Source organism: Oncorhynchus gorbuscha, linkage group LG25, assembly GCF_021184085.1.
Source record: "Oncorhynchus gorbuscha isolate QuinsamMale2020 ecotype Even-year linkage group LG25, OgorEven_v1.0, whole genome shotgun sequence".
In the NCBI taxonomy this organism is placed as follows: domain Eukaryota; kingdom Metazoa; phylum Chordata; class Actinopteri; order Salmoniformes; family Salmonidae; genus Oncorhynchus; species Oncorhynchus gorbuscha.
The window spans coordinates 37,773,675-37,798,163 of NC_060197.1; the positions used below are offsets into that span (position 1 = coordinate 37,773,675).

General features: G+C 43.0%; 1 protein-coding gene across 7 annotated transcripts in view; it reads right to left on the reverse strand.

The window, feature by feature from the left end:
* LOC124013620 (neurexin-2-like) overlaps positions 1 to 24,489 on the reverse strand; it is a 1,135,017-nt gene that overhangs the window by 447,345 nt on the left and 663,183 nt on the right. For all 7 annotated transcript variants that reach the window (XM_046327950.1, XM_046327944.1, XM_046327948.1 and 4 more), the window contains 2 exons: positions 14,647 to 14,820; positions 4,482 to 4,601 (listed from right to left, as the gene is read on the reverse strand). In XM_046327950.1, the coding sequence (XP_046183906.1) occupies positions 4,482 to 4,601; positions 14,647 to 14,820 (294 nt within the window). The remainder of the gene's footprint in view (positions 1 to 4,481; positions 4,602 to 14,646; positions 14,821 to 24,489) is intronic.

Below are 24,489 nucleotides of genomic sequence, written 5' to 3' on the forward strand. Positions count from 1 at the left end.
CGCTAGTTGACATGCAGGCTAGCGTAGGATTATAATTGAGTGCACTCTTGAAATGTAAAGATACTTTAGAAAAGAAGCCTCTCCTGTCCAAAGTAAGGAGTCGGAAACAACTGGATATATCTGGCTGTTAATCGGTCTCTCTACCAACCAAAACATGTGTGAGTGTTTTTGTGTGTGTCTTGCTCACCCCTTTCATGTGAGCGAGGCTCATCTCCTTTGTGGCCATCTGGCTCTGATCAGGCCCTACACCCAAACAAGGGCACTGCGTTCATCCACCTCTGGCCTGCTCGCCTCCCTACCACTGAGGAAGTACAGCTCCCGCTCAGCCCAGTCAAAACTGTTCGCTGCCCTGGCCCCCCAATGGTGGAACAAACTCCCTCACGACGCCAGGACAGCGGAGTCAATCACCACCTTCCGGAGACACCTGAAACCCCACCTCTTTAAGGAATACCTAGGATAGGTTAAGTAATCCCTCTCACCCTACCCCCCCTAAGTTTTAGATGCACTATTGTTAAGTGACTGTCCCACTGGATGTCATAAGGTGATTGCACCAATTTGTAAGTCGCTCTGGATAAGAGCGTCTGCTAAATGACTTAAATGTAAATGTAAATGGTTATAGTGATAAAACACGCCGGGTGGAAGTCACACGCACACACACACACACACACACACACACACACACACACACACACACACACACACACACACACACACACACACACACACACACACACACACACACACACACACACACACACACACACTGGCTTCCACAGTTCTAAGGCCTCGCTCCTCAAGGGGGCCTGGACGGAGGACCACAAAGAGCAGGCCAGGGAGAATCAATATGTTAATTTAAGACTGGAATTTTAAAAAGGCATGAAATCCTTCCATTCTTTAAGCTTCTTTGAGGAGAATTCTATTGGTTTTCATATCTCTTTTTAGGGGTGGTGGATGGATGCGTGTGGAGGGTGAGCAGTGAGGGGTCACGGTGTGTGTCTGAGCATGCGTGTGAGTGAGTGTTTGCCTGTCTCAGTATGTCACTGTGTTGGAGGGGCAGATAACATAATTGCTCATCTCTGACTGTGTATGTGATCAAGACTGCAGTCACATGTGTAGCTGTGCTTATGAGATGAATTTTATTCTCAGGTAAATTTCAGCGAGCGTGCACGCTGCACTGCAGAATACTAAACACACTCTCGTGGCAGAGCAACAGACCAAATATATACTACCACACTGTTTGAGGAAAGGATTTGCGTGAGTGTGTGTGTGTGTGTGTGTGTGTGTGTGTGTACGCATGCTTGTTTAAAGTACATATAAAGGCACCTTAAACATAAAGGCACCTTTAATATAAAGGCACCTCTTAAATATAAAGGCACCTTTACTATAAAGGCACCTTAACATTAAACATAAAGGCCTTCTTAAATATAAAGGCACCTTTAATATAAAGGCACCTTAACATTAAACATAAAGGCCTTCTTAAATATAAAGGCACCTTTACTATAAAGGCACCTTAACATTAAACATAAAGGCCCTCTTAAATATAAAGACACCTTTACTATAAAGGCACCTTAACATTAAACATAAAGGATCTCTTAAATATAAAGGCACCTAATATAAAGGCACCTTAAGTATAAAGGCAGATTGAATATAAAGGCACCTTAAATATAAAGGCACCTTAAATAATAAGGCAAATTGAATATAATGGCACCCTAAATAATAAGGCAAATTGAATATAATGGCACCCTAAATAATAAGGCAAATTGAATATAAAGGCAGCTTAAATATAAAGAAAACTTGAAAGTTATTCAAATGCTTAACACCTGCTCTTTTCTAAAGCATAACACACGTTATCAGTGAAAATGCTTTTCTTTTCAAACCAATGGCTGGGAAGTCATTCGAGAACACATACAATGATACATGAAGTTTGGCCACTCTATAGCCTAGGGCGAATGCAGGAGAAGAATCATGAACTATTGAGAGTACATTGTAAACCGCACACTGGTTCAGAGTAGTTACAATACACTTCTAAACAGTCACCATTTTCAGATTCACAATGGTATGCATAGGCACAAAGAGTTGGAGAACGTCAGGGGCTCCACTCGTACACAGTCCTACCTTGCATTGGTGGAGAAAGGAAAATTCCTTGAAAAGTGACACATTACGTCTTCAAATCAATGTTACACAAGCCAAGAAAGCTGAAGAATAGACGTCTTCAAATCAGATAACAAGACGGAATAGGAACTTGAATGTCACTGAGAACCAATATATTCCAGTGAAAGAAGGTAAAGGAGAGGTTTTTGTCTCTGCTCAGAGACGGAGGTAAAGGAGAGGTTTTTGTCTCTGCTCAGAGACGGAGGTAAAGGAGAGGTTTTTGTCTCTGCTCAGAGACGGAGGTTTTGTCTCTGCTCAGAGACGGAGGAGAGGTTTTTGTCTCTGCTCAGAGACGGAGGTAAAGGAGAGGTTTTTGTCTCTGCTCAGAGACGGAGGTAAAGGAGAGGTTTTTGTCTCTGCTCAGAGACGGCGGTAAAGGAGAGGTTTTTGTCTCTGCTCAGAGACGGAGGTAAAGGAGAGGTTTTTGTCTCTGCTCAGAGACGGTGGTAAAGGAGAGGTTTTTGTCTCTGCTCAGAGACGGAGGTAAAGGAGAGGTTTTTGTCTCTGCTCAGAGACGGCGTAAAGGAGAGGTTTTTGTCTCTGCTCAGAGACGGAGGTAAAGGAGAGGTTTTTGTCTCTGCTCAGAGACGGAGGTAAAGGAGAGGTTTTTGTCTCTGCTCAGAGACGGCGTAAAGGAGAGGTTTTTGTCTCTGCTCAGAGACGGAGGTAAAGGAGAGGTTTTTGTCTCTGCTCAGAGACGGAGGTAAAGGAAGACTCTTCGGCTTTTTAGAACGCTATGGAAGAAACAGACAGGAACACAACAGCATCACACAGCACAACCATGCAGATAGTCAAGCTTGTAAGTATATGGTCGGAGGAGAGAAGAGTAGTGAGACCTAGCCAGCAGCCAATAGCACTCTCAGTTTAATATATATCATAATATATGAAGGTTTCTGAGCCGACCTGAAAAAGACCTTTCAGACATCAAACTTATACATCTCAAAATCAAATCAAAATCAAAATCAAAAAATAAAACCTGCTTTGCCCTTCAAAAGTTATCCTAATTGTGGCTGATTATTGTTGAAAATGTTCCGCAACAGCACAAGCAATGGTCAGTAAACCAAAGGAATAGGGGCCTATTAGCGAGGCGCAGAGGTCCAGTGACTTAGTGTGCTGCGTCTCTGTTGGAAGCCGCTGATTGATGAAAGTCTGCCATTAGACAGTCAGTAGAACTGGTTTAATCAGAAATAAATGACTCCCTCAGTGTTAGTCCTCACTCTTCAGTCACCGGTTAGGTAATTTTAGCTCTACACTATAGAGGATACCATTAGACAAGGTAATGTCAATGTTCTCTTGGTTAGGCGGATGGCGAATAGACTTTGTAGTCGGTATGAAACATTGGTTTTACTGGTTGCTACGTCAGGTGGTAGCAATTGCTATAGAACGAGCTTGATCTCTAGGAGATATTATGGTTGTTGGTAAACGTGTAGAGACTTTGGGACTGGCTGCTGGAGGGATTGCTCTCTCTCTCTACCCACACACACACACACACACACACACACACACACACACACACACACACACACACACACACACACACACACACACACACACACACACACACACACACACACACACACACACACACACACACACACACACACACACACACACATGTTCACCCCTCTCGTTGGCCGCTTCTGGGCATCTCAGCCGACCTCAGCACCACAAACACCAATCTCTCCAATCTTTAAAAATAAATCTGGATATTAAACTCACTAATAGCCCCACTGACACTTTGCTGAGCTAGGAGAGCATAGGCATCGGCGTGCCTCTCTTCCCCTCTCCTCCAATGATTCCACCCTCAAACTCATCACAGGCAAGATAAGAGGAGGTCAATATGGATCTGAGTTTAACTCCTTAATAAGCTAACAAAGTAAACCCCCTGCTCTATAAACCTTGGACCGTATCTCTCTGGCCTTGTTCTAGATGAATTTAGTGTGTGGGGGATATGGATAGAATGAGCCTCTCATACTAACAAGCGTTCATATCTTAATGTGTCCACTAGGGAGGCGCCAGAGAGCTATCAAACACAGACCCAAAAGATACTTCAAACCAAACACGACATACTGTATATTACCTGCAACTAAAAGTAGTCTATACCCATTTATAAACTGGGTAGTTTGAGCCCTGAATGCTGATTCCTTGTTGCGTTGTGCTTAAGAACAGCCCTTAGCCGTGGTATATTGGCCATATGCCACAACCCCTAGGTGCTTATTGCTTAAATACAACCAGACCACTACACAACACAACACTTACACACCCTACACACAACCTTCACACAACATACACAACCTTCACACAACCCAGCACGGCGATGTTGTACTCACGGTCGCTACAGAAGGAGCCTCCATAGGACGTCATGGTGCAGTCGCAGGAGAAGCCCTCCCACTGCTGGAGACACACCCCCTGATTGTAGCAGGAGTCCTCCGTACAGGTGGTGCTAGGTCCTGGGGGGATTGGATGGAGAACAAGGTCATTGTACAACACACAACACTCACCCATTTGTTGTATGTCAATCTATGTGAGGACATTGGAAAATAACTGTAATTATAAATCCTAAGGCTTTTATAAATCCTAAGGCTCAGGCAACATTCGCACTGAGCTAAAGGGAAGAGCTGCCTCTTTCAATGTGCGGGACTCTAACCCGGAAGCTCATAAAAAATCCTGCTATGCCCTCCGGCGAACCATCAAACAGGCAAAGTGTTAATACAGGGCTAAGATTGAATCGTACTACACCGGCACTGACCCTCGTCTTGTGTGGCAGAGCTTGCAAACATTTACAGACTACAAAGGGAAGCACAGCCGCGAGCTGCCCAGTGACAAGAGCCTACCAGACGAACTAAATCACTACTATGCTCGCTTCGAGGCAAGCAACACAGAGGCATGCATGAGAGCATCAGCTGTTCCGGACTAATGTATGATCACACTCTCCATAGCCGACGTGAGTAAGACCTTTAAACAGGTCAACATTCACAAGGCTTCGGGGCCAGACGGATTACCAGGATGTGTTCTCCGGGCATGTGCTGACTAACTGGCAGGTGTCTTCACCGACATTTTCAACATGTCCCTGATTGAGTCTGTAATACCAACATGTTTCAAGCAGATCACCATAATCCCTGTGCCCAAGAAGGGCAACCTGCCTAAATGACAACCGACCCGTAGAACTCACGTCCGTAGCCAGGAAGTGCTTTGAAAGGCTGGTAATGGCTCACATCAACACCATTATCCCAGAAACCCTGGACCCACTCCCATTTGCATACTGCCCAAACAGATCCACAGATGATGCAATCCCTATTGCACCCCACACTGCCCTTTCCCACCTGGACAAAAGAAACACCTACGTGAGAATACTGTTCATTGACTACATCTCAGCATTCAACACCATAGTGCCCTCAAAGCTAATCACTAATCTAAGGATCCTGGGACTAAACACCTCGCTCTTCAACTGGATCCTGGACTTCCTGACGGGCCACCCCCAGGTGGCGAGGGTAGGTAGCAACACATCTGCCACGCTGATCCTCAACACTGGAGCCCCTCAAGGGTGCGTGCTCAGTCCCCTCCTGTACTCCCTGTTCACCCATGGCTGCGTGGCCAGGCACGACTCCAACACCATCATTAAGTTTGCGGATGACACAACAGTGGTATGCCTGATCACCGACAATGACGAGACAGAAAAACGATTGTGCCAGAATAACAACCTATCCCAAAAACGTAACCAAGACTAAGGAGATGATTGTGGACTACAGGAAATGGAGGAATGAGCACGCCCCCGTTCTCGTAGAGGAGCAGGTTGAGAGCTTCAAGTTCCTTGGTGTCCACATCACCAACAAACCCTTAATTGTCGAAACACACCAAGACAGTCATGAAGAGGGCACGACAAAGCCTATTCCCCCTCAGGAAACTAAAAAGATTTTGCATGGGACTTCAGATCCTCAAAAGGTTCCACAGCTGCAACATTGAGAGCATCCTGACTGGTTGCATCACTGCCTGGTACGGCAACTGCTTGGCCTCCGACCGCAAGGCACTACAGAGGGTAGTGCGTACGGCCCAGAACATCACTGGGCATAAGCTGCCGCCATCCAGGACCTCTACACCAGGAGGTGTCAGAGAAGGCCCTAAAAATTGTCCAAGTCCCCAGCCACCCCAGTCATAGACTGTTCTCTCTACAACCGCATGGCAAGTGGTACCGGAGCGCCAAGTCTAGGACCAAAAGGCTTCTCAACAGTCTTTACGCCAAAGCCATAAGACTCCTGAACAGGTAATCAAATGGCTACCCAAACTATTTGCATTATGTGCCTCCCCTCACCCCCTCTTTTACGCTACTGCTACTCTCTGTTTTTCTTATATGCATAGTCACTTTAACTATACACTCATGTACATACTACCTCAACTAGCCCGACTAAACGGTGCCCCCGCACATTGGCTACCCGGACTATCTGCATTGTGTCCCGCCACCCCCCACCCGCCAACATCTTTTTTACGCTACTGCTACTCTCTGTTTATCATATACGCATAGTCACTTTAACCATACCTACATTTACTATACATACTATCTCAATCACCCCGACTAACCGCTGCCTGTATACAGCCTCTCTACTCTATACAGCCTCTCTACTGTATATAGCCTCTCTACTGTATATAGCCTCTCTACTGTATATAGCCTCTCTGTATATAGCCTCTACTGTATATAGCCTCTCTACTATATATAGCCTCTCTACTGTAGCCTCTCTACTGTATATAGCCTCTCTCTAGCCTCTCTACTGTATATAGCCTCTCTACTGTATATAGCCTCTCTACTGTATATAGCCTAGCCTACTGTATATCTCTCTACTGTATATACTAACCTCTCTACTGTATATAGCTCTCCTCTCTACTGTATATAGCCTCTCTACTGTATATAGCCTCTACTGTATATAGCCTCTCTACTGTATATAGCCTCTCTACTGTATATAGCCTCTCTACTCTATATAGCCTCTACTGTATATAGCCTCACTACTGTATATAGCCTCTCTACTCTATATAGCCTCTCTACTGTATATAGCCTCTCTATATAGCCTCTCTACTACTCTATATAGCTCTCTACTCTACTATATAGCCTCTCTACTCTATATAGCCTCTCTACTGTATATAGCCTCTCTACTGTATATAGCCTCTCTACTGTATATAGCCTCTCTACTGTATATAGCCTCTCTACTGTATATAGCCTCTCTACTGTATATAGCCTCTACTAGCCTCTATATAGCCTCTCTACTGTATATAGCCCTCTCTACTGCCTCTATAGCCTCTCTACTGTATATAGCCTCTCTACTGTATATAGCCTCTCTACTGTATATAGCCTCTCTACTGTATATAGCCTCTCTACTGTATATAGCCTCTCTACTGTATATAGCCTCTCTACTGTATATAGCCTCTCTACTCTATATAGCCTCTCTACTCTATATAGCCTCTACTCTATATAGCCTCTCTACTGTATATAGCCTCTCTACTGTATATAGCCTCTCTACTGTATATAGCCTCTCTACTGTATATAGCCTCTCTACTGTATATAGCCTCTCTACTGTATATAGCTCTCTACTGTATATAGCCTCTCTACTCTATAGCCTCTCTACTGTATATAGCCCTCTATAGCCTCTCTACTGTATCTCTACTGTATATAGCCTCTCTACTGTATATAGCCTCTCTACTGTATGTATATAGCCTCTCTACTGTATATAGCCTCTCTACTGTATATAGCCTCTACTGTATATAGCCTCTCTACTGTATATAGCCTCTCTACTGTATATAGCCTCTCTACTGTATATAGCCTCTACTGTATATAGCCTCTCTACTGTATATAGCCTCTCTACTGTATATAGCCTCTCTACTGTATATAGCCTCTCTACTGTATATAGCCTCTCTACTGTATATAGGCCCCGCTAATGTTTTTTTACATTTTTTTTTACAGCTGTTTTTATTTCTTTACTTATCTATTGTTCACCTAATATATTTTTTTTTACTGAAAAAAATCCTTTGTTGGTTAAATATGAATTTAATATTTATTCTGGGTTTAAACCTGAATTCCAGGCAGTCATTTAACTGGGAGTCATATTAGTTGATTTGAATGTTGAAAGAGTGGGGAAGGTTCGGGTCGAACCGAGTTGAAAGAGAAAGGGGACTTAACAATGACATGGATGGCTGTGCTCATTAAAATTCTCCAATTAGAAAAAGCAACTATTGTAATTTCTCAGCGGAGTTCCCGAGCACATGAGAGTGATAAGTGAATTGCATGTTAGCCAGGAGGTATTCAAAACAACTGTGCCTCTGTTATCAAACCCATTAATACCTGCTGATGCTTCAGATTACCAATGACCCATAGAAAACCATAGCTGGATAATTAACAGATTGACCTTCCATGTCACTTGCATTTGGTATGTGATTAAAAAAACAAGTAATGAAAGCTTAATTTATTATTCAACAGGCAAATAGGTTTTTAATTAAATCATAAGCCTGACTTAGATTATAGTTTTTTTTTTGTTCAATGGCCAGCGCTCTAAAAATAAGTTATTTAAGATGATCAATTAATAGAAGCTTGATCTTTTGGACAGAAAAGTGACAGACCATTTAGGGAGAACTAACTTATTACGAAGTCAATTAGTCAAATACACTTACAGAGCATGCACAGTCATTTATTTCAAATCAGAAACAAAACATGTGACTATTTACACGTCTTAAGAGCAGACCAATTAAGCCAAAACTTTGAAATGTATAAGAGCGCAGGTCATGTCCTCAATGTTATTCCAAAATGGCCACTTTAAATGAGATGTCATAATTTTATCACTTCCTGTTTTAATTGCCCACTGCTGTGATTACTCCATCAATCTGGTCTTAATACATGAACCCTAGAGTCTCTAATGAAACATTTTGCTATAATTATTATTGAAGTCAATCACAATATTATCACAGTGTTACACACTATTGATCAGCTGCTGCAACAACAACAACCATGGTGTATGGTTTAGAATTTAGTTTCGAACCTTTTGAGTAAGAGGTTGTAAACTTGTCATTGAGATGCCTGGTATTTGGTGTGAGCAGTGGAGTTGTAAACTTGTCATTGAGATGCCTGGTATTTGATGTGAGCAGTGGAGTTGTAAACTTGTCATTGAGATGCCTGGTATTTGGTGTGAGCAGTGGAGTTGTAAACTTGTCATTGAGATGCCTGGTATTTGATGTGAGCAGTGGAGTTGTAAACTTGTCATTGAGATGCCTGGTATTTGGTGTGAGCAGTGGAGTTGTAAACTTGTCATTGAGATGCCTGGTATTTGGTGTGAGCAGTGGAGTTGTAAACTTGTCATTGAGATGCCTGGTATTTGGTGTGAGCAGTGGAGTTGTAAACTTGTCATTGAGATGCCTGGTATTTGGTGTGAGCAGTGGAGTTGTAAACTTGTCATTGAGATGCCTGGTATTTGATGTGCGCAGTGGAGTTGTAAACTTGTCATAAAAAATACACTATGCAGTGCATTCAGAAAATATTCAGACCTCTTGACTTTTTCCACATTAGGTTACTTTACAGTCGTATTCTAAAATGGATTAAATTGTCCCCCCCCATCAATCTACACATAATAACTCACAACGACAAAGCAAAAACAATTTCTTAGATTTTTTTTGCAAATGTATGAAATAAAAACAACTGAAATATCACATTTAAATATTCAGACGCTTTACTCAGTACTTTATTGAAGCACCTTGGTCAGCGATTACAGCCTCCAGTCTTCTTGGGTATGACGCTACAAGCTTGGCACACCTGTATTAGGGGAGATTCTCCCATTCTTCTCTGCAGATCCTCTCAAGCTCTGTCAGGTTGGACGGGGAGCGTTGCAGCACAGCTATTTTCAGGTATTTTCAGAGTTGTTCGATCGGATTCAAGTCCGGGCTCTGGCTGGGTCACTCAAGGCCCTTCTCCCCTGATTGCTCAGTTTGTCCGGGCAGCCAGCTCTAGGTAGAGTCTTGGTGGTTCCAAACGTCTTCATTTGAAGAAGGATGCAGGCCACTGTGTTCTTGGGGAACTTCATTGCTGCAGAATTGTTTTGCTACCCTTCCCCAGATCTGTGCCTCGACACAATCCTGTCTCTGAGCTGGACATTTCCTTCAATCTCATGGATTGGTTTTTGCTCTGACATGCACTGCCAACTGTGGGACCTTATATAGACAGGTGTGTGTGCCTTTCCAAATCATGTCCTATCAATTGAGTTTACCACAGGTGGACTCCAATCAGGTTGTAGAAACGTCTCAATGATAATCAATGGAAACCAGATGATCCTGAGCTCAAATTCGAGTCTCATAGCAAAGGGTCTGAGTACTTATGTAAATAAAGTATTTGTGTGATAACCTGTTTTAGCGTTGTAATTATGGGGTGTCCACAAATGTGGAAAAAGTCAAGGGGTCTGAATACTTTGCGAATGCACTGTATGGACAAATGTTTCTGGACACCCTACAAATTCATGGATGAGGCTATTTCAGCCACACCCGTTGCTGACAGGTATACAAAATGGAGAACACATCTATGCAATCTCTATAGACAAACAAAGAGCTCAGTGACTTTGAACATGGCACCGTCATAGGATTCCACCTTTCCAACAAGTCAGTTCGTCAAATTTCTGCCCTGTTAAAGCTGCCCCGGTCAACTGTAAGGGCTGTTATTTTGAAATGGAAATGTTTAAGAGAAACAACAGCTGAGATGCAAAGTGGTAGACCACACAAGCTCACAGAACGGGACGGCCGAGTGCTAAAAATCGCCTGTCGTCGTTTGCCTCTGGAAGGTCAGCACAGGAACTGTTGGTCGGTAGCTTCATGAAATGTGTTTCCATTGCCACACACAAGCCTAAGATCATCATTCAATGCTAAAAGTCGGCTGGAGAGATGTAAAGCTCGCCGCCATTGGAAATGCGTTCTCTGGAGTGATCCCGCTTTACCATCTGGCAGTCCGACAGATGAATCTGAGTTTGGCGGATGCCAGAAGAACGTTACCTGCCCAAATACATAGAACCAACTGTAAGGCCCCTTAGTTTCAGTGAAGGGTAATCTTAGCGCTACAGCATACATTGACGTTCTAGACCATTCTGTGCTTCCAACATTGTGACAACAGTTTGGGGAAGGCCCTTTCCTGTTTCTGCATAACAACGCCCCCATGCAAAAAGCAAGGTCCATGCAGAAATGGTTTGTCGAGATCGGTGTGCGGAAGAACTTGACTGGCCTCAACCCCTTCGAACACCTTAGGGATGAATTGGAACGCCGACTGCGAACCAGGCCTAATCGCCCAACATCAGTGCCCGACCTCACTAATGCTATGGTGGCTGAATGGAAGCAAGTCCCCACAGCAATGTTCCAACATCTAGTGGAAAGCCTTCCCAGAAGAGTGGAAGCTGTTATAGCAGCAAAGAGGGGGCCAACTCCATATTAATGCCCATGATTTTGGAATGAGATGTTTGACGTTCCACATACTTTTGGTCATGTAGTGTGCCCCCTTCTGTTAAAAGCTGTAGCTCTGTCTTATTAAAGGAGCTGGATGACTGAGCAGCATATTAGCTGCTAGGGCACTAACAATCTTGTTGTGTAACCCACCTGAACACTGACATGACTACTGTACCTGGAGCTAACAGCTGGAGAGAGAATGAGACATCTGGGTACCTCCAACTCCCCCTTCTTCCACTTCCACATCTCTCCCTCCCTCTCTCTCTCTCTCTCTCTCTCTCTCTCTCTCTCTCTCTCTCTCTCTCTCTCTCTCTCTCTCTCTCTCTCTCTCTCTCTCTCTCTCTCTCTCTCTCTCTCTCTCTCTCCCTCCCTCCCTCCCCCTCCCTCCCTCCCCTCTCTCTCTCTCTCTCTCTCCCTGTCTCCCTCCCTCCCCTTCTCTCCCTCCCTCCTTCCCTCTCCGTCTCCCTGTCTCTTTCCGTTTCCCTCACCATGCCTCTCCTTTTCTCCCTCCCTCCCCTCTCCCTTCCTCCCTCCTCACTCCCTTCCTCTTGCCCTCCATCTCTTCCAACTCTCAAATCCCAGACGTGAGTCAGCAACTCAGCATAGTTAGGAACACAGTGTGAATAGTCGTTCTCTGCTCCCGTTGTTGTAGGAAGGGATCAGTGGTGTCAGGCAGCTACAGGAGAACAAGGTGCCCCTGCCGACATACAGGTCAGATGGGCTGACTACTGTTAGAATGTCCATGACATACATTATAGTTCAGTTGGGGATCTGTGTGTGCTTTTGTCAACTCCTATGTAATTTGTTGTCTTATTGTCGTGCCATAGCCCTAGACGTTTGCCATGACAACGGAAGAACAACCCAGTCTGCCACAAGGAAAAACTATGAGTAGTAATTTTCATTTTTGAAATTATTTATATTTAAACTTTTGATACTTAACTATATTTTAGCAATTGCATTTACTTTGGATACTTAAGTATACTGTATTTAAAACTAATCTTTTTTTAGATTTTTACTCAAGTATTATTTTACTGGGTAACTTTCACTTTTACTTGAATCATTTTCTATTAAAGGTATCTACTTTAACTCAAGTATGACAATTAGGTAATTTTCAATCACTGATTACCTCTTACTACCAGCCATTTGAGAGTTCAGGGGAGTAGATGTGATAGCCTAATGCAGTTTTAGATATCTGATTAAGAAGGACGTAATTGCAACGTATAACTTTAGGCAGGTAATAAGCCAAGCTGGCTGGCAGAGGTGGCTGTGTTCACATTTAGACACCAAGCGGTGCCGGGACCTCTGGGAAATCAGTGGCGCTCTCTTGAAGACACACGCCACAGACAGTATGAACACCGCTGCCGTTACAGCCTGCAGGCGTCACAAACACAATTAACTAGCCGCCAGAGAGCCGCCAAAACACTGGTGACGTCACCCAGTCCAGCGTCCCACTGCCAAAAAGCTGAGCCCCTTCCAAATGGAGGATTGATGAGTCTATGCTACAGTGAGCGCTGCAGGGTGGTTAAGATTAGCTACCGACAATAACATTAGAGGCAGAGATACCTCCCGTAGGTTTTATGGTGCAATAGACTCGATATACAGTGGACAGGAGACTGTAAAGAATGCTCTGGGCACTGAGTCTTAGGGTGGGGTCTAACTGTATATTTTGGGTATTACTGCCGAAGAAGGAGCTATGAGTTACTGCAGGAGTCCAACTTCAGAAGCTCTTGTATATGATAAGACTGGGAAGAAAACAGGTGGGATGTTAAAGACTGATGAGGCTGCCTGGGTGAATGCCAAGTGTGTGTGTGTGTGTGTGTGTGTGTGTGTGTGTGTGTGTGTGTGTGTGTGTGTGTGTGTGTGTGTGTGTGTGTGTGTGTGTGTGTGTGTGTGTGTGTGTGTGTGTGTGTGTGTGTGTGTGTGTGTGTGTGTGTGTGTGTGTGTGTGTGTGTGTGTGTGTGGAGGAATTCATGCACCTATTATCTTAGCCGGGGTATAAAAGGAAAGGGAAAGGGGGATACCTAGTAAAGAACGTGGGGATAGAGGTCGGAGAATTTTGACTTTTTCCAAACACCTGCAATCTAGAGCCATAATCATCTTGCATAATTTGATGTAAAAACAAAATGGTCAATTTTTCTGCGTAGGTTATCTAAGCATACCTCCTTATCTGTTCATTTGTCATTTTAATGAGAGTGTCATTCTGAATATACCGCAACTAACACACCGAGAATAATACATCCACATCACAACACCGTATGTGGGATCGAGACACACATCATCAATACAGGCACATATCATGGATTCAAAATGTCTACACAAATATCATGATATTATCACAAAGTGCCAGATTACATTAACACCGAGTATATTCCTACATATCTCGGCAAACGTCTTGATCTGTCTGTATCTTCCTGACTGGTGGTTCTTTTTATAAAGAAACTAAAATGCTTCTCTGCTAAAATATTGGTAAAAGATTGAAGTACATTTAGTTATTGCTTGCTTTTCTAAAGTCTACCAACCTTACCAGCAGACATGCCAGCTAAGATAGTGAGACAAGCTAGCTACACTAACTTGAATGATATCCTGAATTGGCTTCTTGTTAGCTACTTATGAGGTTGGGAGATTGGGAACCTCTCTAGCTGGCTAGCTAAAGCCAACGTCATAAAATTGTTAGGTGGCTAGTATTACAGAGAAACAGCAAAACATTTCAACGTTATTTATTCATCAAGAAGGCATCATTAGGCTACATATCTCATTTTCATTTACAAAGATTCCTTCTGCGAGTCCTGACAATTCTGACTTTGTGGCTGTGGAATCTGACCAACTGTATATCTTTGCTCCGTGTTACAGGAAGGAACCACTTACTAGGAATAATACCGCTGACAGGTCTTTTTTTATAAAGTAATTGGATAAAATGTGAACTTCAAAATGAAGTTTAATAATGAATTTAACATCAGAATCGTAAAAAAAGAAACAGGACAAGTCTGAAGGGGGTACGTGCCCTTGCGCACCCTATGACACCTCTGTGTGCGAGCGTCAACTCACCGTCGCAGCCTCGCTCCACCTGGCCCATCCTGTGGAGGGCGTCTGCGATCAGGTCTGGTAGTTTCCCGTTGAGGTCCACTGAGGCCAGGCAGCCCTGGTACCCGTCCCGGGACGCAATCAGCTTGGGCAGACTGTTGTACATGCTCTTCCCTACGCCACCGATGTACAGCTCCCCTGGAGTGGACAACAACCAAACAGCAATATTAAAAAGCAGTCCAGCATTAATTCACACTTGCATTGTAGAATCTCCACGGTGAGATTTCTCAGGATGATGACAAGAACCGTATATTACATGGCAAGTCTTACTGTATGTGTGGTCTTCCATCACAAGTCTTACTGTATGTGTGGTCTTCCATCACAAGTCTAACTGTATGTGTGGTCTTCCATCACAAGTCTAACTGTATGTGTGGTCTTCCATCACAAGTCTTACTGTATGTGTGGTCTTCCATCACAAGTCTAACTGTATGTGTGGTCTTCCATCACAAGTCTAACTGTATGTGTGGTCTTCCATCACAAGTCTAACTGTATGTGTGGTCTTCCATCACAAGTCTTACTGTATGTGTGGTCTTCCATCACAAGTCTAACTGTATGTGTGGTCTTCCATCCAAGTCTTACACAAGTCTAACTGTATGTGTGGTCTTCCATCACAAGTCTTACTGTATGTGTGGTCTTCCATCACAAGTCTAACTGTATGTGTGGTCTTCCATCACAAGTCTTACTGTATGTGTTGTGCAAAAGAACAGCCCTTCGCCGTGGTATATTGGCCATATGCCACAAACCCCCGAGGTGCCTTATTGCTATTATAAACTGGTAGCCAACGTAATTACCCAGTCTGAGATACCACAGCTGTCAGTCAATCAGCATTCAGGGCTTGAACCACCCAGTTTATAATTGACTATAGAACTGAAGAAATGTAATGGGCATTTGAAGCCTAATTGACTGTCTAGAAACCACAATGAAAAACATAATGTAAATCTCAACAATGGTGGTTGTTGGCTCAATATTTAAAATAGAATGTGAATACTGCTTCTGAAGGTAACAAAAATGTGTAGTCTAGTAGCTTTGCATCAAACAGAGTCAGCACATAAAGACGGCCTCATGAAAGTGAAATTCACACTATTTTTGGTGGCTGAATTTAAACCTGGGCTTCTGCCTAACTGAAATACCAACAAATTAAAATAATAACATTTCTTAGAATTGAAAACTATTTCCTAACCACCCTACAACACCAAAGACTTAAAACAATATGATTTATTTTCTGTCTTTGCTGTTGTATTCTGATATTTCACTGACAACAATCAGGTTGAAGGAGAGCAGCGCACGCCGAATCACTTCCCACCTACGAGAAAAATAAAATCACATTGTAGGATTTTAATAAATGTATTTGCAAATGAAGTATTTGGTCAAGAACAAAAGTTTATCTCAATACTTTGTTATATACCCTTTGTTGGCAATGACAGAGGTCAAACGTTTTCTGTAAATCTTCACAAGCTTTTCACACACTGTTGCTGTTATTTTGGCCCATTCCTCCATGCAGATCTCCTCTAGAGCAGTGATGTTTTGGGGCTGTTGCTGGGCAACACAGACTTTCAACTCCCTCCAAAGTTTTTTTATGGGGTTGAGATCTGGATACTGGCTCGGCCACTCCAGGACCTTGAAATGCTTCTTACAAAGCCACTCCTTCGTTGCCCGGGCGGTGTGTTTGGGATCATTGTCATGCTGAAAGACCCAGCCACGTTTCATCTTCAATGCCCTTGCAGATGGAAGGAGGTTTTCACTCAAAATCTCACGATACATGGCCCCATTCATTCTTTCCTTTACACGGATCAGTCGTCCTGGTCCCATTGCAGATAAACAGCCCCAAACCATGATGTTTCCACGCCCATGCTTCACAGTAGGTATGGTGTTCTTTGGATGCAACTCAGCATTCTTTGTCCTCCAAACACGACAAGTTGAGTTTTTACCCAAAAGTTATATTTTGGTTTCATCTGACCATATGCATTCTCCAAATCTTCTTCTGGATCATCCAAATGCTCTCTAGCAAACTTCTGCAGGATTTGAGTCCCTGGCGGCGTAGTGTGTTACTGATGGTAGGCTTTGTTACTTTGGTCCCAGCTCTCTGCAGGTCATTCACTAGGTCCCCCCGTGTGGTTCTGGAATTTTTGCTCACCGTTCTTGTGATCATTTTGACCCCACGGGGTGAGATCTTGCGTGGAGCCCCAGATCCAGGGAGATTATCAGTGGTCTTTTATGTCGTCCATTTCCTAATAATTGCTCCCACAGTTGATTTCTTCAAACCAAGCTGCTTACCTATTGCAGATTCACTCTTCCCAGCCTGGTGCAGGTCTACAATTTTGTTTCTGGTGTCATTTGACAGCTCTTTGGTCTTGGCCATAGTGGAGTTTGGAGTGTGACTGTTTGAGGTTGTGGACAGGTGTCTTTTATACTGATAACAAGTTCAAACAGGTGCCATTTATACAGGTAACAAGTGGAGGACAGAGGAGCCTCTTAAAGACGAAGTTACAGGTCTGTGAGAGCCAGAAATGTTGCTTGTTTGTAGGTGACCAAATACTTATTTTCCACCATAATTTGCAAATAAATTCATAAAAAATCCTACAATATGATTTTCTGGATTTTGTTTTCTCATTTTGTCTGTCATAGTTGAAGTGTACCTATGATGAAAATTACAGGCCTCTCTCCTCTTTTTAAGTGGGAGAACTTGCACAATTGATGGCTGACTAAATACTTTTTTGCCCCACTGTATATATATATATGAATATCATTTTTTTGCTCAGAGAACTTAGGGGGCCAAATAAGCAGATGTTTGCTCATTTTTATTTAACATGCTGACATTTTTCAGCACATTCCTACTGCTAGATGACCGACAGATATTATACATAATCAAACATTTTGGAAGAATGGCTGAAGTTACGGGAATATTTGGGGAGCACATTTCCAAAATTCAAATCAGTTGGAGCTGATTCCCTTGTGTTTTTCCAGTCTTTTGTCCAACAATGATAATCATTTTTGCTCAGAAAACTTCAGAGGCCGAATAAAACCACCCCGCCACTTGGGGTAATGCATTGCCCGCTCACATGTGAGGATAAAACAATGATTTTCCAGCACATTACTCAATTATTCCTCTCTCTCTCTCTCTCTGTCTCGTATCTATCCAGTTTCGAGACTTGAGAAGTTGACATGCTGGCAGACGCACTTGCTATTGGAGCAGACAGGACTGTCACGTCCCAACAGCTGTTTATTCAGGTCGTCTGCCAGTAGTCTGCCTGTAAACACTGGGTATCATAATGTATTGGAACAGAGGAGGGAGATGTCGAACCAGCTGTTAGTGGTATACTCCTGGGAACGAGTTCCATCCACCTTGACAAAATGCTCACGGTTATGGAATAAAGTGTAACATGTCTCCATAATTGATTCATGGCAGAGAGTTATAGGGAATGGGAGAATAGGGTATAGATTGGGATTGATGTTTGATGCAGACAGAGCTGTGTTCATGTCCATATTCCTTTGTGAGCTCTTAAATTCACACAACACTGTCTTTGGAGAGGTGAGGGCTTTCTATGGACAAGTCAGAGATTGACAGTTATTGAAGATTGGTATTATTGAAGTTTACTCTATTTAATTGTACTATGTGAAGTAATAACCATAGTGTTCGTTCCATAACTTTATTCATTGATCAACTTTTTGTACAATTATTTTTTCCATTTAAATGTATCATTATTCTGTGCTAGAGAGCTTTGATGTGACTGCCAAACTAAATGATGAAACATCTGTGCATCAACACTCCTTTGATGCAAGTGCAATAAGAATAAACAACTTTATTTAGCTCCTGGCATTTCTTATCGTCAGCCTTTATCTAAACCAGGAAGTCCCATTGAAATGAAACATTTATCGTGGTCTATATTTCCCAGGGAACTATTGGCTAAAAGGGCAACCCTTGCAAACAAAATGCAGTGCCACAGGCAGCCTTTGTGTGTATAAATTCAGCAAAACCCTGGAGAGTACATTCATAAAAGTGCCCCAAATATGAATCTTTGGCATGAGAGAAGAAATAAGCCCACAAGGTGAAAGACCTGTCGGAGAAATTGAATAAGTAAATGATGGTTCACAGTCCTCTTCCTTAAACTAATGTGTGTTTGACACTTAATACGCCGCAGTCAAGGCTGTAAGGCATTTTAATCAATACTGTAGATTCATTAGCTGTAGAACTGAATGATGCCCTCAGATTTTAAGAGAAGCAAAATCACTTCTCAAATATGAATTTTTATTGCTGGGGGTACTCCAAAAAGTGCACACAATGCAGTTGTATAAAAGTTAACAGTTAGCATTTTGAAGAGTCAGTGGGCTGGCTATAATGCATTCCATTGAGAAAAAAATAACCATTAAGTGTAGCAAATATGCCAAATAGCTGTTTTTGTCTTGTTTTGCAAGATTGAGCACAAACTAACACACACAATAGGACACACAAACACATTATTTGTCCCTTGACTAAGTTCCAGGAGACCTGTGTGGGGTATTGTGGGTCCCGTTCCAGCTGCGTTCCTCCCTTGGTTCCTTCATTGGACTGGTAATTGGTCTGCGGTAATTAGTGATCTCTCTCTTTCTCTTCCCCGTCTCTCCCTCCCTGTATCCCTTCGCGAGCGATAGTAACATAACTGTTGAACATCAGATCGGCAGTTACTTACCCCAATTAGAGCATCTACTTTCAACTTCGACCCATCTGCCCTGGGCTCTCTGTAATTCCGATCCAATTTTCAGGCTACACAAGAGGAAACGGCGGCATTACAGAGGCCAGAGAGGGGGGATCCTGGATTAGATTAAGGCGAAGGGAAAACCGACCACCTCTTTCCTCCATTCTACTGGCCATTTGATAATAAGACGAAGGACCTCCGATCGCGGATTTGCTACCAATGGGACTCTCGCAACAGCAAAATGTGTTGCTTTTCAGAAACATGGCTCTCGGACAAGACACCCCCCACGGCTATCCAACTCAATGGATTCTCCATTCAAGTGGGCAGACAGGACAGTGGAGTCGGGGAACTCGGAGGGGGGGGGGGGGTGGTTACCTCTTCAGCATCACCAAACGGTGTGCTAATTCCAGAGCGGTTGAAGTGTCGACCCACTGTTCACACGTCTTGGCATATCTGATGGTCAAATACTGACCCTTCTAATTTTCAGCGTTTATCGAGACTGCTGTATACATTCCACCTCAGGACAATAAAAATAACAAGCTTGAGCTTAAAACCCCTCTGGGCTAGGGGGCAGTATTTTCACATCCGGATGAAAGGCGTGCCCAAAGTAAACTGCCTGCTACTCATTAGTAGATTCGGATAGAAAACACTCTGAAGTTTCTAAAACTGTTTGAATAATGTCTGTGAGTATAACAGAACTTATTTGGCAGGCGAAACCCCGAGGGCAAACCATCCAGGGAAAACATTTTTTGAGCTTAATCTGTTTTCCATTAGTTTTCTATGGCAATCCCTTTTAAGTAGAAATATGCTTGCAGTTCCTATGGCTTCCACTAGATGTCAAAAGTCTTTAGAAATTGGTTGATGTTTTTCCTTTGAGAAATGAAGAAGTAGCCCTGTTCTTTCCATGTGCCACTCCAGGTGCACTCAAATGTTTTCGTCCGGTATTGAGCACAGTATTTCCCGTCTTAAATTTGATCGATTATTGACATTTTGGGGATATAAAGAAGCAATTTATCGAACAAAAAGACCATTTGTGATGTTTATGGGACATTTTGGAGTGCCAACAGAAGAAGATCTTCAAAGGTAAGGCATGAATTATATCATTATTTCTGACTTTTGTATAGCACCTGCCTGGTTGAAAACTGATTTTCATGTGTTGCTTTCGCCATAAAGCCTTTTTGAAATCTGACACTGTGGCTGGATTAAGAAGAAGTTAATATTTAAACTGATGTATAACACTTGTATGCTATTATTATGAGTATTTCTGTTTTTGAATTTGGCGCACTGCTATTTCACTGGGTGTTGTCAAATCGATCCTGCTAAAGGGATTGGCGCGCGAAGGGATCCATAAGAAGTTAATGAACTGTACAAGGCTATAAACAAGCAGGAAAACCTACAATCAGAAGCTGCCTTTCTGGTTGCCGGCAATTTTCATTTTTGCGTCACTAAGCCAAGTGATGTCCAACTTCCATCAACACCTCTCCAACGCCACTAGGGGCGATAAAGGTTGGCACTAAACTAAAGAACAGGGCTACCGCACACAGAGCTATCGTAGACAAGCCTGATGCTACGGCCAACGACAGGAATAAGTACAAGAAGGTACTATGACCTCCGCAGAGTCATCAAACAAGCAAAGAGACAATATAGGAACAAGGTGGAGTCCTATGACACAGCCTCCAACGCCAGCCGCATGTGGCAGAGGCTACAGTCCATTACGGATTTCAAAGGAAGAACCAGCCGTGATCTGCCCAACGACTCCTTTCTACCAGACTAACTCAATGCAAATGTATGCACGCTTTGACAAGATCAACATCGACCCAGGTGTGAGGGCCATCGCCAGCCCAGAGGCTTGGGTGATCTCGCTCTCCAAGGCCGCCGTGAGAATGGTCTTTAATCAGGTCAACACCCACAAGGCTGCGGGCCCGACCGTATTCCAGAGCATGTTCTCAGAGCAGGCATATTCACAGGACTGTTCAACATCTCCTTGTCCCAGTCTGTAATCCCCACATGTTTTAATACGACTTCAATCATTCCTGTTCCCATGAAATGCTTTGAGAGGCTGGTTATGGCACACATTAAGACACCCTAGACCCACGTCCACATGGAGCAGGTACACAGCTTCAAGTTCCTCGTGTCCAAATCACTAACGACTTGAAATGGTCCAAACACACACGCACAGCCGTGAAGAAAGGGTGACAGTGCCTCTTCCCTCTCAGGAGGTTGAAAAAGTTTGTCATGGGCCCTCATATCCTATATAGGTTCAACAGCGGTACCAATGAGAGCATATTGACTGGCTGCATCACTGCTTGGTATGGCAATAGCACCGCCCTCAATCGCATGGCGATACAGAAGGTTGTACATCACTGGGCCTGAGCTCCCTGCCATCCAGGACCTCTATATCACAGGAGGTTGGTGGCACCTTAATTGGGGAGGACAGGCTTGTGGGAATTGCTGGAGCGGAATGAGTGGAACATGGTTTGATGCCATTCCATATATTCTGTTCCAGTCATTATTATGAGCCGTCCTCCCCTCAACAGCCTCCACTTCTCTATATCAAGCTGTGTGAACAGAAGGCCCGGAAAATTGTTAAAGACTACAACCAACCAAGCCATAGACTATTATATCTGCTGCCGCACGGCAAGAGGTGCCGGTGAATCAAGTCAGACACCAACAGGCTCACGAACAGCTTCTATCCCCAAGCAATACGACTGATAAATAGCTAACAAAAGAGCTAACAAAATAGCTACAAGGTATATCTGAGTTAACCTTATACACTCACAGGGCCCTACATACTCACACACAGTGTCAATCCAACACACACACAAACACTTACTCCACAATTTGCAAACTCACATAAATATTTCCTGTATAAAATATGCTTACTTACTTTATTGTTTAGTTCATATTTCTTAATCATATTTATTGTGTGTTTTCTTCTAGTAATACATTGCTGTTGATTATTGCATTGTTGGGTTTTAAGTTTACCAGAAATCCATTTCACCTTACTTGTGCATGTGACATTAAAACTAAAATATGTGCTCAATTTTGGGTCATCTGTGAGACACAGTGAGAATATTCTATGCTCTTCAAGAGTTAGAGAAGGTAACAGAATGGTAGTCAGTGTTTTGGTTAATCTCCTCAGCCCAGACAGTGATGAATGTTCTAGTGTGCAAGGTCTGAGTCCCAAATGGCATCCTGTTTCATGTATAGTGTGCTACCTTTGACCAGGGGCCATTGGGCACTATAGAGGGAGTAGAGTGCCATTTGAGATGCATCTGGGCTCTAGGAGGTCATATCACCTTAAAAATCATATGAAATTGTATTTGTAAAGAACAGGTTAAACAGTGAAATGCTTACTTACAGGCCCTTCCCAACAACAACAAGAAAATAGAGAAATAATAGAAAAGTAAAACACTTAATAATGAATGTAATAATATATACTCATTGAGTAATGATAATTTGGCTATATGCACAGGGTACCAGTACCGAGTCGATGCGCAGGGGTACGAGGTCATTGAGGTAGATATGTACAGTACCAGTCAAAAGGTTGTTTTTCTTTATTTGTACTATCTTCTACATTGTAGAATAATAGCGAAGACTTCAAAACTATGAGGCTCCAGGTTCATACAAATATGCATGATACGGTATAGTTGCAGGTAGCATTTAATTGTGAGGGTTTTGGGGGAAGCTTTTTCAGTCTACCTACAGGACGCAGGTTTACATTAGCTAACTTCTACATACGGACTGAGAGACAAACGTGCGCACCAAAAAGACAGACAGGGGAAATATTTCTGAAAATGAATTGGCAAATAGTGTTACGTTTGGCTCTTTAAGAAAATAGTGGCTAACAAGGGGTGGGTTTAATGTTAATGTGACTTTGATTTGACAGTAGATTTACGTTTTAGACTATTTGTGATGGAACAAAAAATGCATGTACTGTACTTTCAGAAAAGATTGGAGAGCTGCTCGTTGGTGGGCTGTGAGCTACTGGTAGCTATCGACCTGTTGGAGACCCCTGGTCTACAGTTGATCGATTCTAACTCAGGCCAGCAAAACCTTAAAACTTCCTTAGTATTAGAGATTGCAGCTGTTTTTAACGAAGAGACACACACCTCCCCTTTTGACCCGAAGCTGTAGTTCTGTCCTGCAGATCCATAGAAAAAAAAGCTACAGTAGATGTATATTACACATGTCCTTGTTCAGCCACGACTCAGAGACACATAGAATGTTACATTTCTTTAGGTCCCATTGACAGGATGGTCTCGAATGGAACTCGTCTATTTTGCTCTCCAGTGATTGTACGTTGGCCAATAGAACGGAGGGTAGAGGTGGTTGATTTACTCGCGGGCGTAGTGATGTCAGGGTGCCCGCATTTCGGGCCTCTTTTGTGCCGTCTCCTTCTCTTCCGAGTCTCCGGGATTAGGGCCTGGTCCGGGGTGAGCAGTAAGTCCTGCTCCGTAGACTCGTTGAAGTTAAAAATCTTCATCCAAATCGAGGTTAGTGACCACTGTTCTGATGTCCAGAAGCTCTTTTCGGACATAGGAAACGGTGGCGGAAACAATATATACAAAAAAAAAGTTAAGATCATCGCAAAAAACACACAAAATATCAAAATTGGTCAGGATTTGTAAAAACGGAAGCGATTCATTTCAGCGCCATTCTGTTCAACAGGCAGTGAGCTTGTTGTTAACTTTCTGTTCAACAGGCAGTGAGCTTGTTGTTAACTTTCTGTTTACAGGCAGTGAGCTTGTTGTTAACTTTCTGTTTACAGGCAGTGAGCTTGTTGTTAACTTTCTGTTCAACAGGCAGTGAGCTTGTTGTTAACTTTCTGTTTACAGGCAGTGAGCTTGTTGTTAACTTTCTGTTTACAGGCAGTGAGCTTGTTGTTAACTTTCTGTTTACAGGCAGTGAGCTTGTTGTTAACTTTCTGTTTACAGGCAGTGAGCTTGTTGTTAACTTTCTGTTTACAGGCAGTGAGCTTGTTGTTAACTTTCTGTTTACAGGCAGTGAGCTTGTTGTTAACTTTCTGTTTACAGGCAGTGAGCTTGTTGTTAACTTTCTGTTCAACAGGCAGTGAGCTTGTTGTTAACTTTCTGTTTACAGGCAGTGAGCTTGTTGTTAACTTTCTGTTTAC